The sequence below is a fragment of the Chaetura pelagica genome, unplaced genomic scaffold, assembly GCF_000747805.2.
Source record: "Chaetura pelagica isolate M959 unplaced genomic scaffold, ChaPel_1.0 scaffold104, whole genome shotgun sequence".
NCBI lineage: Eukaryota > Metazoa > Chordata > Aves > Apodiformes > Apodidae > Chaetura > Chaetura pelagica.
This window is the reverse complement of record NW_009953786.1, coordinates 9609388-9621853: the sequence shown is the minus strand read 5'-3', so window position 1 is coordinate 9621853 and position 12466 is coordinate 9609388. Positions and strand designations below refer to the sequence as shown.

At 40.5% G+C, this 12466-nt stretch overlaps 2 protein-coding genes across 2 annotated transcripts in view; one reads left to right on the top strand and one right to left on the bottom strand.

The window, feature by feature from the left end:
• Positions 1 to 6471, top strand: part of FAM8A1 (family with sequence similarity 8, member A1) — an 11881-nt gene extending 5410 nt beyond the window's left edge. Inside the window, exons 2-5 of the mRNA XM_010000991.1 lie at positions 3239 to 3359; positions 5204 to 5327; positions 5555 to 5694; positions 6019 to 6471. Coding sequence (XP_009999293.1) covers positions 3239 to 3359; positions 5204 to 5327; positions 5555 to 5694; positions 6019 to 6163 — 530 coding nt within the window. The 3' untranslated portion in view covers positions 6164 to 6471. The remainder of the gene's footprint in view (positions 1 to 3238; positions 3360 to 5203; positions 5328 to 5554; positions 5695 to 6018) is intronic.
• Positions 6472 to 8831: 2360 nt separating this feature from the next.
• NUP153 (nucleoporin 153kDa) overlaps positions 8832 to 12466 on the bottom strand; it is a 39909-nt gene continuing 36274 nt past the window's right edge. The window contains exons 21-23 of the mRNA XM_010000990.1: positions 12127 to 12396; positions 10386 to 10545; positions 8832 to 9919 (exon numbers count right to left, since the gene is read on the bottom strand). Coding sequence (XP_009999292.1) covers positions 9835 to 9919; positions 10386 to 10545; positions 12127 to 12396 — 515 coding nt within the window. The 3' untranslated portion in view covers positions 8832 to 9834. The remainder of the gene's footprint in view (positions 9920 to 10385; positions 10546 to 12126; positions 12397 to 12466) is intronic.

Genomic DNA, 12466 nt, shown 5'->3' with positions numbered 1-12466 from the left:
TGGGGAGATCTGTGACCCCCCCCGTAAGAGGCTGTGTTAGATGGACAGCAAAATTGGCCAAAGATATTCCATTCCATATATCTACGTAAGCTCAGAGGAAGGTCAGAGATCACAGAAGACAACTTCCTTCCTTCTTCTTCTCCCCTTCTCTTCGGTCCATGGCCGGTGTCCGGGGAGGACTCTGTTCATCCATCACCGTCGATCCTCAGGCTTGATCTCTCGTGACCCCCATAACTCTCTGCTTTCTCCAGCAGCAGCTTCGGGATTCCTCGGGACTCTTCCCAGTTCAGGGAAGTGCTGTGGGAGTTGCTGGGGTGGGGGGAGGCGAGAGGCTTTTGCCCATACCTGAATATATCTGTATATAATTGTATATATTTTCTTGTATGATTCATTAGTGTTTTAATTAAAGCTGTGTAGTTTAGTTTTCAATCCAGCCAAGTCTCTCTCTTTTTCTCTCTCTCCTTCCCTACCTGGGTGGGGGGGAGAGGGGATCGAGAGCATTGTTGTCGGACCTGAGTCAAACGGTGACAAGGGTGGTCGGGCATGCTTTAGTGACTGAGGTTGTGGGTTTTTTTGTGGGTGTTATTTGGCAGAGTGTGTGTGGTGTTTGTTTGTTTGTGGTGGTTTTTTTGTGTTGATGGTTGGAGTCAAGTCCTTTCCAACAATGATGACTGTGTGAATACATTTTTGTATTTTATATGTAACAGTCATGCTACTTGAGAGTATTGATGTAGACTTACTGGTGAAACAGGTATGGAACAAAGATACATATATACACTAAGGTGTGTTAAATAAGAATTTGCTCCTGCCTAACTACTGTTTGATTATATTTGCCACATTTAAAAAGCACCCAAGTGCCATGGGCTTTCAGCTTGGATTGCGTAGCTTGTGAAGCCAGGACTGGCAGTATCAGTCTCAGCAGCTGAACTGTGGAAGCTTATTCTAAGTGAAATTCAATTGTTTTTTTGAGATTGGAGAGAGGAATTTTCTTTCTTCTTTCCTTTCCTTCTTCCCCTGTGTGTGAAGGTTGGCATTCTCAGTAACACTAACAAATCTAATCACTGTTTTTGACAAGTTAACATCTAGTAGTACTAGGATATTTCTAAATGGAGTTTTGATGTGAGCCCTTGCTGCTTTCAGGTGAGAGTCATGTTTGTTCTATGGGAAATAGAGGGGTAGATGGATCCAGGTGACCCATATTTTGCAGCACTGCTCCTTGGAAATTTTCAAAGATACTCTTTAATCTTTTCTTCGGTTTAATCATCTGCCCTATTTTCTCTGGGATAAAATCAATTTTATATTCCAAGTGCAAGGTCCTGCACGTGGGTTGGGGCAATCCCAAGCACTAATAGAGTCTAGGAGAAGAATGGATTGAGAACAGCCCTGAGGAGTATTTTGGGGTGCTGGTGAATGAAAATCTGGACATGAGTTGGCAGTGTGTGCTTGCAGCCCAGAAAGCTGTATCCTGGGCTGCATCAAAAGAAACATGGCCAGGAGATCAAGAGAGGTATTTTCCCCCTCTACTCCACTCTTGTGAGACCCCACCTGGAGCCCCCAAACAAGAAGGAGATGGAGCTCTTTGAGCAAGCTCAGAGGGGGCCACAAAGATGATCAGAGGGCTGGAGCACCTCTCCTATGAGGACAAGCTCAGAGAGTTGGGATTGTTCAGACTGGAGAAGGGAAGGCTTTGGGGAGACCTCACAGTGGCCTTCCAGTATGTGAAGCAAGCCTACAGGGAAGCTTGGGGGGGAACTTTTCAAATTGGAGGTGGGGAGATTTAGTTTAGACATTAGGAAGAAATTCTTTAGTGTGAGGGTGGTGAGACACTGGAACAGGTTGCCTAGGGAAGTTGTGTCTGTCCCCTCCCTGGAAGTGTTCAAGGCCAGGTTGGATGGAGCTTTGAGCAACCTGGTCTAGTGGGAGGTGTCCCTGCCCATGCAGGAGGGTTGGAACTAGATGATCTTTAAGGTCCCTTCCAACCCAAACTATTTTATGATTCTATCAGAAAAGCAGTATTTTTTTAGAAGACTGCACCACCTAATTCCATGAGAGCCGAGTTTGTAAGTTGCTGTTGTATTTGTGGCCAGCCATGGTATGCAGGTTTCCACAGCACTTGAGGTGTTCAGCAGTTGGAGTTAGCTGGCTGCTGGGTATGGGAGGAATGAAGCCCAGGGTAGCTGACCCAAGCTGGCCAACATAAGTGCTCCATACCATAAATGTCACACTCACTATACATTAGGAAGTCTGCTGGGGGTGGGTTTCTTTCCTCAGTGCCCACTGTCCCTGGAGAGTCTTTGCGTTGTTCTGTCCCCTCCCTGAAACCCCTTGTCCTGTTTCCTGTGACTCCCACTGGAGCTGTGGTGCTCACAGTATTGGATGTCTGGCATCCCTGCTGGCAGCACCCAGTTTGCTATCTCTGTATGGGCTGAGTATAACTTTATGTATGATTTTATGTTAGTATCGGGATTAATATAGCTTATTGTTACTATTTTATTAAATGTTTCCATTTCAACCCATGGGTCCCTTTCCTTTTCCTAGTTCCTCTTCCCGGGTGGGGAGGAGTCACTGGGTGATAGGAACAAACTGAAAGAAGACTTCAGCTGTGCTAGCATTAGCAACAAAAGCTCCCAACTATGACTTTGTGTCTGTTTGCACGTGACCACTTTGATGGGAGAAATGTGTTAGACTTCCTGGCTGATGGTAGGACAGCATGCCATGCTTTATTATAAGTAGCAGCCTATAGGAATGTTTATATCAAGTGTGACTGATATTTTCATTTCATTCTGGCTCTGACTGGAGACAAAATAGGCTGTGTTTTACTGTGAAAGCCTTGCTGCCGTGTGATGGAAAAATTGTGGTAGATTTCATTTTCTGTTTATCTGAACTCTCTGATTTCAGTAAATCTATGAGGCTGTTTTAGACAAAAGAACAAAACCCAAAACAAACAACAATGCATTTTCAGTGTATTTCAGTTATTTAGCGGGGTAGGGTTTTGCCTGTAATCCTATTTATGAGGCGACTCAGAGCTCAGAAAGAGTTCATGAAGGTTTTTTTACTGTTTAAACAATTCAGGTCATGTTTTATTCATACACTTTCACAAGTTTTCTTGATGTGGGCTGCAATCAAGATCTTTATTATGTTCTTGCAGTGAGGTTATTGTGAAATGTTCCTTAGATGACAGTGTCAACTTGGTGTGAGTGCAGTAAAATCTGGGTAATGTTAACTATTTCTCTTCCAGGTCGAGAGTTCATTATCCCCTCGTTGGCACACAGGTTCATCGCCGAGATGGTGGATTTTTTTATTCTGTTCTTTATAAAAGCAACCATTGTTTTAAGTATTATGCATCTCAGTGGAATAAAGTAAGTTGAACCATTTAAAGCTTTGTTACATATGGCTTTAAGGTCTTCATGCTCTTTGAGGTGTCATGTGTATATGGCATGCTTATGTGTGTGATGGCACGTAACTGTCAAAAGTTGAGGAAGAAGCCTCCTTTTAAATACTTAATGATTTTGGGTCAGCTTGTGGAAACAAAGACTTTGGACAAGTGTCTCTATAGGCTCACAAGCTCCTCACTAAGCATAGATTAGACTTGCATGCTTATTTCTGGGGGCAATAGCAAGGTTTTTTAAAAGCTCATTTAAAATTTCAAAGAAAAAAACACATTGTCAAATTTTTTTTTTTTTAAATAGCCTTTAAAAATTACTAGATCTGGCTGGGGTGGAGTTAATTTTATTCTTAGCTTCTCCTGTGCTGCTGCGTTTTAGATGCAAATGCTAACCTGCTAACCCACAACACACACACAAAAATCAGATACTGTGTGTCAGGTAAGTATGTACTTTAAAAATACAGCCTGCTAGGAGTGCTGCCTTGCTGCAGACTTTACTGGGCTTGAGTTGGGTTTCTTAGGAAGTGTGATTAAGCATCATGTGTATCAACTAGACTGAAAGTCTTCATTTTACATTTTTGTACTCATATGTGATAATTTACCTCAAAGACTGTTCCTTACTTATCTGGTTCTTTAACTATAGATACTTTATTCTGTCGCTGATTTAGTTCCTCTGCTTTGGGTTGGTGTAATTGACTATTTTGTTCTGATTAGGAGATGAGAGCTTGGTGTATATATATGTATACTGTATGTATATTGCTTCTGTAGAGTAGTGAAGGTGATGGAAAGAGAGGGAGTCTTATTCAATTAATTTAGTATAGTCAATGTTACTACTTTTGCAAGAGCCAGTAAGTTGCTTACAAGTAGCTTCAGTAAACTTTCTGGGTTTTTTTTGCTCATGAGATGTGGTGTGCTTGAGGCTAGGCTGAGGAGTTGTCATGGAAAAAAAAATGTGTCCTTCCAGGCTCAGGACAGAGGCTTCAGGTCAAGGTTGGGTTGAAGGGAAGTGCAGGTTGTGTTGTGCTATTTCCTTCATTCCTTATTTGAATAAAGAGGAGGGAAAGCAGTTCAAACATAGATGTACTGTTTTGAAGAGGGACTGCACTTTTCTGTGAGTAGTAATTCTCATTTAGATGTGTGAGTGGAAAGTCCTTGCTAAGCACACATTTCAAGTATGTTTTATTCCAGGTAGTAGAGAATATTGACTCTGTAGACTGTATCTTGTGAAAATACGCAATTGACTCCAAACGGAGTGCAAACAGTTGAAGGTTGCAGTTGCTGTAAGTTGAAACCTTCCTCTTGCATGCCAGGGTGCCTGCCTCTACAATGTGGTGAGCAGTCAAAATTATTGAGAATGAGGGAACCCTGACTGGGCAAAGGGAGGTCTCCCTTGCTTGCTTAGGAAGACTTGCACCTTCTTCCTTTCATTTATGGAGAAGAGTGCCACCTTTTCTTGAGTTTCCTGTAAGGAAGAGACTTGGATGCCTTCCATTTGTAAAGTTAATGATCAGACATAGAATCTCTTGTTGATGTCAAGTGTGAGAATTTTCAGAAGAGTTCTGCAGCTTGCTACCTATGGACACCATTGTGCAAAAGAGTTAATAAAGATGTTTTCTTAATAAAAACGGGAAAACAAAGTAGGCAGCAACTTGGAAAGGAACCTAGTGTTCTGAATTGTAATGGCTTGTTTAGGATCAGAGAAGCCAAGGAGCTTTTGTTCTTTTTAGTAATACCAGACCTGAAGGAGTGCAGTACTAAAGGTGTACCATTGGTATTGGGGGAAGGATGGTTTTTAAAGTTCAGTCTGATTTTGTGCAGGGACATCTCTAAATTTGCCATGCATTACATCATAGAAGAAATAGATGAAGATACATCCATGGAAGATTTGCAGAAAATGGTGGTAGTAGCTCTTATCTACAGGCTACTAGTCTGCTTCTATGAGGTAATTGCTTATAAACATTCTTAATTTATGTAATTAATAATTGTCAGTTGTTTAATAAACGTTTGGAAAAAATTCTGTCAGCATTGGCCTATAAAGTAAATCCTCATGACGGTATCTTGGATTATATTGAAGCTTCTGACTTTGATGTAGTTCTGATGAAAAATAAGTTTGCTAGACCAGTCAGCAACATGGTGTTGCATGGAATTGAAATAACTTCTCTTTCACAGATAATCTGTATTTGGGGAGCAGGTGGAGCAACACCAGGGAAATTCTTGCTTGGACTGCGAGTTGTGACATGTGATACATCAGTACTTATAGCGCCCAGCCGTGTGTTAGTCATTCCATCTTCTAATGTCAGTATGACAACGTAAGTGCTCTTAGCTCAGACCTTGCTTTTAGGTTAGTAGCATGGAAAGTGTGTGATTTAGGAGGAAATGCACCATTTCTTTATTATTGGCCTTGCAATAATTATATTGCCAAGATATAGTAGAGTCTGTCATCTAAGAATAAAATAGCAATTACTCAATCATGTCCCCAGTTTTCTGGTTACGTGGTAAAATAAGCTGCTCTAAACTGTGGAGATTGATTTTTGTGCTGTGCAAAACTGAGGCACTAAACTTGAAAGTAAACTACCTGCTAATCTAAGCAGAAGAGTGAAAATAAGACACTGAATGTTTTATTCTCATTTCAGGTCCACAATACGAGCTTTGATCAAGAATTTTTCTATTGCTTCATTTTTTCCTGCATTCATTACACTGCTGTTTTTCCAGCATAACAGAACAGCCTATGATATTGTAGCAGGGACTATTGTGGTAAGAAGAAATGGAGTCAGATGATGCCAAGAGATGAGATTTCCAGACTGGTCTGGAACATCCCCCTCCTACCCCCAATGAACAAAGACCTACTGCAAAACTGAAATTGAGGTGTCTGTCAGAATCTTTTGCCCAAATTAAATGGGAACTGATTTAGAAGCTAAAGAAAATGTTTTGCTCCAGTGTGATGCCAGCAGCTACCTTCAAAGTATTGGAGTTTTCATAAAGGCCAAAGAAGTCTGGGAGAACCAATGTGTATTATATCAGGAAGTATTAACCTCAGATGTGAAAGAAGGTGGCTGTATTAACTGCAGACAGGAGCTTCTCTTTGTGGAAAGCAGATACCTAGAAATATGCTACCTTAAAAGAAATGTCACTCCTACAGTTACGGATGTTGGCAGGTAACTAGAAAATAGAGTTATTTTCCAAGCAGTTACCTAAGTCATATGATAAACTCCGAAGGGAACAGAACTGCTGTATTAGACAGTAAGGCAAATCACATTAATTAAATTGCCATGGGTGTAGAGACATGAGCAGTGCTTATCATGTCCCTTACTGTTGCTTCACAGATCATACTCCCTCAACCTCTTTTAAGTATTTTATCAGAAGATTGATGTGAAAAGTTTTTCGCATGATTGTCTCAAGCACTATCTATTACTGCACATGTCAAAGCTAATAAAGAGGTGAGATAACAGCTGCATTTTCTCTGGGAAGGATATGTTACGCTGCAGTGTTAGTGAAGTGATGTGTGTAAATAATTTTTGAACTATGAGCAGTACAGATCATGCTAATGAAAGGTAACTTTTTTTGCTTCTGTTTGGAGTGAAAGCAGTTGTCTATTCTTGCATATATTACTAAGCAAAACAACCATGTGTTTCAGGAGCATGCAGGAAACATGAACTATGTTATGGGTGCAAATCTGCAGAAATACAAATACTGGTTATTTTCACTTTTTAATTCTGGCTAAATGTATATTCAGAATAACTTAAATACTGAATAAAGAAGCCTAATATTTTGCATGATTAAATACTTTATTTGTTTATTCTCATGTTAGTATCTTGAAATAGAAATATAAGCAACACTGTTAAAGTTTTATTAAAATTCAAGAATTGTTGGAAAAATTGGAATTGTTCTAGAGCCCAGTTTTTGTGTGTCCCTCCCATAGGTGTAATTTGACACTCAGTGTCCAAAGTTCTCACCCTACCTTCACCTTTGGACAATGGTTTAGTTGACAATAGAAATGTTTGAAAGCTTGGTTATCTCTCATCTTCCAGTGAAATAATTTAACCAGTAACATGTTAATATTCTGCAATACTTTAGTTTGAAAAGTGATCTGTGTATGCATTCTGATCTTCATTTACAGTGATGTTTCAGGACTAGAGACACTGCTTTAATAGGGGGAGGGACATTTTCCCACCAGTTGCCTCTCCAGAATGAAGTCGCTACCTCTTTAGATCACACCTTCCAGATATTTCTGAAATTAAAAAAGTCTTGGCTAGAGTCTTGGCATAATTATGAAGTGTACGTGTAGCAAAACACCTCATATTTTTGAGGTTTACTATTGGTTTACATTCTATTACCAAAAAAAAAAAAAAAGACTTCGGTGTCTTAAATGTACCATTAGCATTAGAGCAGTGTTACTGCCAGGCATCACTGAAATGTGTCTCAGCAATAAGTGGCAATAAGCAGGCCTGAATAAAGCACCCTTTGGAGGCTGTTAGCCCACTTGAAGGTGTTTAGCAGTCACATCACCCACTTCAGAGATACCACTCAACTGTTTTAAGAATTGTACTGTTGACTTAGCACTGAAGCACTGAAGTTCAGATATGGCAATCAACCGGATAGAAGCTAAAGCTGTTGGAACTATAACGTAAGTCCTTTCTAGGGTGAGTTTTGCCTATTTACACTTTCACTATGAATACAAAAGGAACTTTTGTTACATTTACTGTAGCAGTGACCTAGAAACCAGGCTTCAAGATCAGGGGGAGGAAAGAAAAAGCAACACTGCTGGCTGAAACTTTTTTTTGCTGCCAATATAAATATCAGGGAAAGTACCTTCTACTCTGTAGAAAAATACCACCTTCCACAGCAGGTAGAAAAAAAAAAATTACAGTTGAAGAATACAGAGCTGCTCCATAAAAATATGTATACATTATACTGTTCTAAAGACTAGCTTTTATTTGTTTCTTATGCAAGGCTCCCTGAAGATGCAGCTTTTTTCCATTTGCAGAATGAGTACTTGGCAGGTGATAGAGCTAAGGGGAAAAAAGTGAAATTTGTGGCACTTTCCAGATTTAGCCACTGGGAAATATGTATCTGCATATAATCCCTCCACAGCAGCAGGGCATGACTTTCTGAATGGTAACTTACTGAGTAAAGCAACTTTTTCCTCCTCAAGTTAGAATGGTGGTGAATGTTTGTAACATTAATTTTTACAGAGCTATTAAAGAAAGCTAGCTACAACCACTGGAGCCAGAGAGCTGACACTACAAGCCTAAGTCTACAGTAAAACTCTTTCCTAACAGGGAACCTCTAACTAATTTAAGATACTTTAAAATCAGAATTAGTGTCACTGTCAAAAAGCAGAAAGTATGTGACATCACTCAGGTTAAGTGCATCATCCTGTACAGTCACCACTGCCTTCATATATAGTTAAAACTGCCAGACAATCTTTCATCGTTTTTATTGATGGCATTTATCCCATGGTTTAACATGTTAATTATACTGTAATAAACATGGCTTTAATATTAAACTTTTCCTTATTATCCAAAGTCACCACAGTCCATTTCAGTAAATATAAAAATATATACTTAATACTTTGTACAATACTGGTTTTTGGTCCAAACAAAAATGGATCAGAAAAGCCAATAAACTTACTTTAAGAATTCCCAATTTTAAAGATTTTCTAAATGGATTTAGGCAACTTTGAATAATGGGATTTACATAAAATCTCAGACAATACTAAACAAAAATGGCCATAACACACAAAATTAAAATTTCAATTTCACAGATTTGTTATGCCAAAAAAGTACATAGAGAAACAAAATTGTATTTACACATTTCATAATAAAATAACAAAGGCGAGACAGGTGATAAAGGGCGGTAAGAATGAAAATATAGAAATAGCATATAATTATTAAATGAAGAACTACAGATCTAACAAGTCCTTAGCCATGGATCATCCTTGAATCAGTCTTCCTCTATCAGAAAATTTTAGTGCACGATACACCCAAACTCACTCACTTCACACATACACCGGCACAAACTCAGCATAGAAATCATTCGTTACCAACATTCTCTACTCTATACAGCATCCCTCGCTGATATAATTACAATTCTGGGGCGTCAGTAAACGCAGATGAGCGCACATAGTGGTGCAGATGAAGAGGTATTGTACAAGCCATTCACGGTGCAGGCTCTACTCACAGCTACAGCCAGACCACGCCGAGTCAGTGAAAGAAGGAACTTGCTGGAGTCTAAAATAGCTTCGCTTGAGAACGGCCCTGTTGCCAACTCTATTCGTTACCGGAAAAAAAAAAACCTAACCGGGGAGAGGGAAGGGAAGGAAAGGGCAGCAGAGTTTTATATTCTTTTAGGCAGCTCTGACTTCAGCTAACCCAGCATGAGGTACGATCCCAACGACTGAACAATGCAGGGTAGTAGCTGCTTCAAAAGTTGCTTTACCGACCAGGCGATTATTTTCTACGTCTAACTGCAGCCTTTATCTTCCGACCAGAAACTGAAGATCCAGAGGCAGAGAAAATATTTTTCCCATTAGTCCTATCAAAAGAAATTAGTAGTTCAGAGTTTAGGACAGTGTAGCTGTAAATTCAGTAGCAGCACTGAGTAGATAATCCAGAACCAACTGTTTCATTGTCTTGTCTCACTAGTTACCAGCTGGCAACAAATGGCATATGATGAACAGGAGGAAGAGAGTTCCAGAAACCAAAAGCAATTAAATCTCTCTTATTCAGAAGGTAAGCAGCAGCGTAATGGCTAGATACAGATCTTACCTTTCAAGAACAAGACAATTTCACATAGGTTGATGCGTGATATTTGACAGCTAGGCTCCTTTAAAGATACTGGTGCTTAGTTAGCCACTTGGGCTAATACGCGGAAGGATGCCCAATTTAGTTTCAAACTCCAAGGTTCATCTGAACACCTCATGATTTAACAGCAGCAGAGGCTGAACACTGTCCACTGATACTACCTGAAGCTCAAGTGAAATTCTGATACGGTCTCTTACCCTGGTGTAAATGCTGGAGACTGGTTGAATGAAAATCCTGAAGAGCCAGAAGGCTGTGCCGGTGCTGCTGGTGCAGGAGGGTTTGCACCAAAAGTAAATACTCTGGGATTATTTGGTAAATTGAAGTTAGAAGTATTACTTCCAAACTGGAATACAGGACCTGGGAAGATGGGGTGGAAGCAGAAGAGAGTAAGAAAGATGAGATCTCAAGTTCATCCTTGCCAGCAAAATCCTCATGTTCTTGCCACCACCTTCAAGGAATTTTTTTACAGGTTGGTAAGGAGACAAACTGGGGGAAGGGGGGTGCACCAGAAGTGCTAGATTACTATAGGAACAGTACATAGAAAAATTAATTCACTTTAGAATCATAGAATCATAAAATCTTAGGGGTTAGAAAGGACCTCGAAAGATCATCTAGTCCAACCCCCCCTGCCAGAGCAGGGTCACCCAGAGCACATCACACAGGAACTCATCCAGGTGGGTTTTGAATGTCTCCAGTGAAGGAGACTCCACAACCTCCCTGGGCAGCCTGTCCCAGGGCTCTGTCACTCTTACAGTAAAAAATTTTTTTCAGATATTCACCTTGAACCTCCTGTGATCCAATTCGCACCCATTACCCCTTGTCCTATCACTGGTCATCACTGAGAAAAGCCTAACTCCGTCCCCCTGACACTCACCCCTTACATACTTAAATGGAGAATCATAAAGGGATTCTTGAAGTAACATTGCTGGCACATTGATAATGAATGGTTTGCAAACTTACGTACCACCATTAAGTTTCTACCTATGTATACTGAAGTTTAGATTAATAAAGTCTTAAATGATAATATGCAGATATGATACTTCAGCAAACTTCCTTGTTACTGCAGTCGATCTGGAGAGTCTTTAATGTGCTAACACAGCACCTCGTCTTAAAAAAATACTACCATCAAAAGTAACTGATAAGCAACACAGACAATCCAGGGAGTTTTTTATCTTTTTGTTGCCAGATTAATGAAAGACTGAGTAACATGGTGTGCTATCTTATCTACTGATTAGTACAAAAACATTGGTTACTTTTAACAGAGGCCGTTTTCTTGACCTTCTGAGAGAAAAAGGGACTCTCTCCTGTTAAAGTATTTGATGTGATGATATACCTACATTCTGGCAGTGTTTAATAATTACAGGTCTTTCTTACAATTGAATTAGAAGAATTGTTCTCTACCCCCCTTCACATGGTATTTTATAAAATCTTAACCCATAAATGCTTAGAAATAATACTGACAATATTCTTACACAACAAAGCCTTTTATTTTAGCCAATTAAAACTGCCCAAGCCTGTTAATGAAGTCAGATGACTAAAAGCTACTCTAATAAATCCTGAAATAATTTTGCAGTGCTTCTGCCACTCCAGTTCGTACAGTCTTCCAGTGACTACTCCATGGTTTTCAACCCTTGCTTTTTAATCACTACATTTCTCAAGAAAATAAACTCATTATTTACTCAGTAGGGGTGCAACCTCAGTGTCTACCAAGTTGCTTGTGGAGAAGGCTTCCTGTGAAGCTGGCGTACCTGCGGCAGTCAGGAGCAAGACAGATGACTTGACCCTGTGCCCACTGTTTTTATGAGGGGCAATTTTCCCACTTAAATACGTGTGCTAGACAGAAGGACGTTCCCCATACAATTTAAGGTGCACTTCATGAAATACAAAACAAAAATACCATCTTTGAGATCAAAAGGGAAGAGGACGGCCAGTACTCACCAGCACTATGGGTACCAGAGCCAAACCCTGGCTGCTGGGTCGCTTGCTGTCCAAACACGGAGGGCTGGGTACTGCTCGTCACCGAGCCGAAGGCAGGAGCAGGCTGAGTGCCAGCTGAAAACAATGGTGTCGACAGCGATCCAAAACTTGGAGCACTTGGCTGGCTGGAGCCTTGGCTCTGGCCAAATGCTGGTGGCTGACTGGTGCCAAATACTGGGCCGGCAGCAGGCGCTGAAGGCCCAGAGCCAAACAGAAGCGAAGAGGACGTCCCTCAGGGAATGAAAGGGAAATGTCAGTATTTGCAGGGGCTTTTTTCTCCCCCCCCCCCCCCCCCCCACAA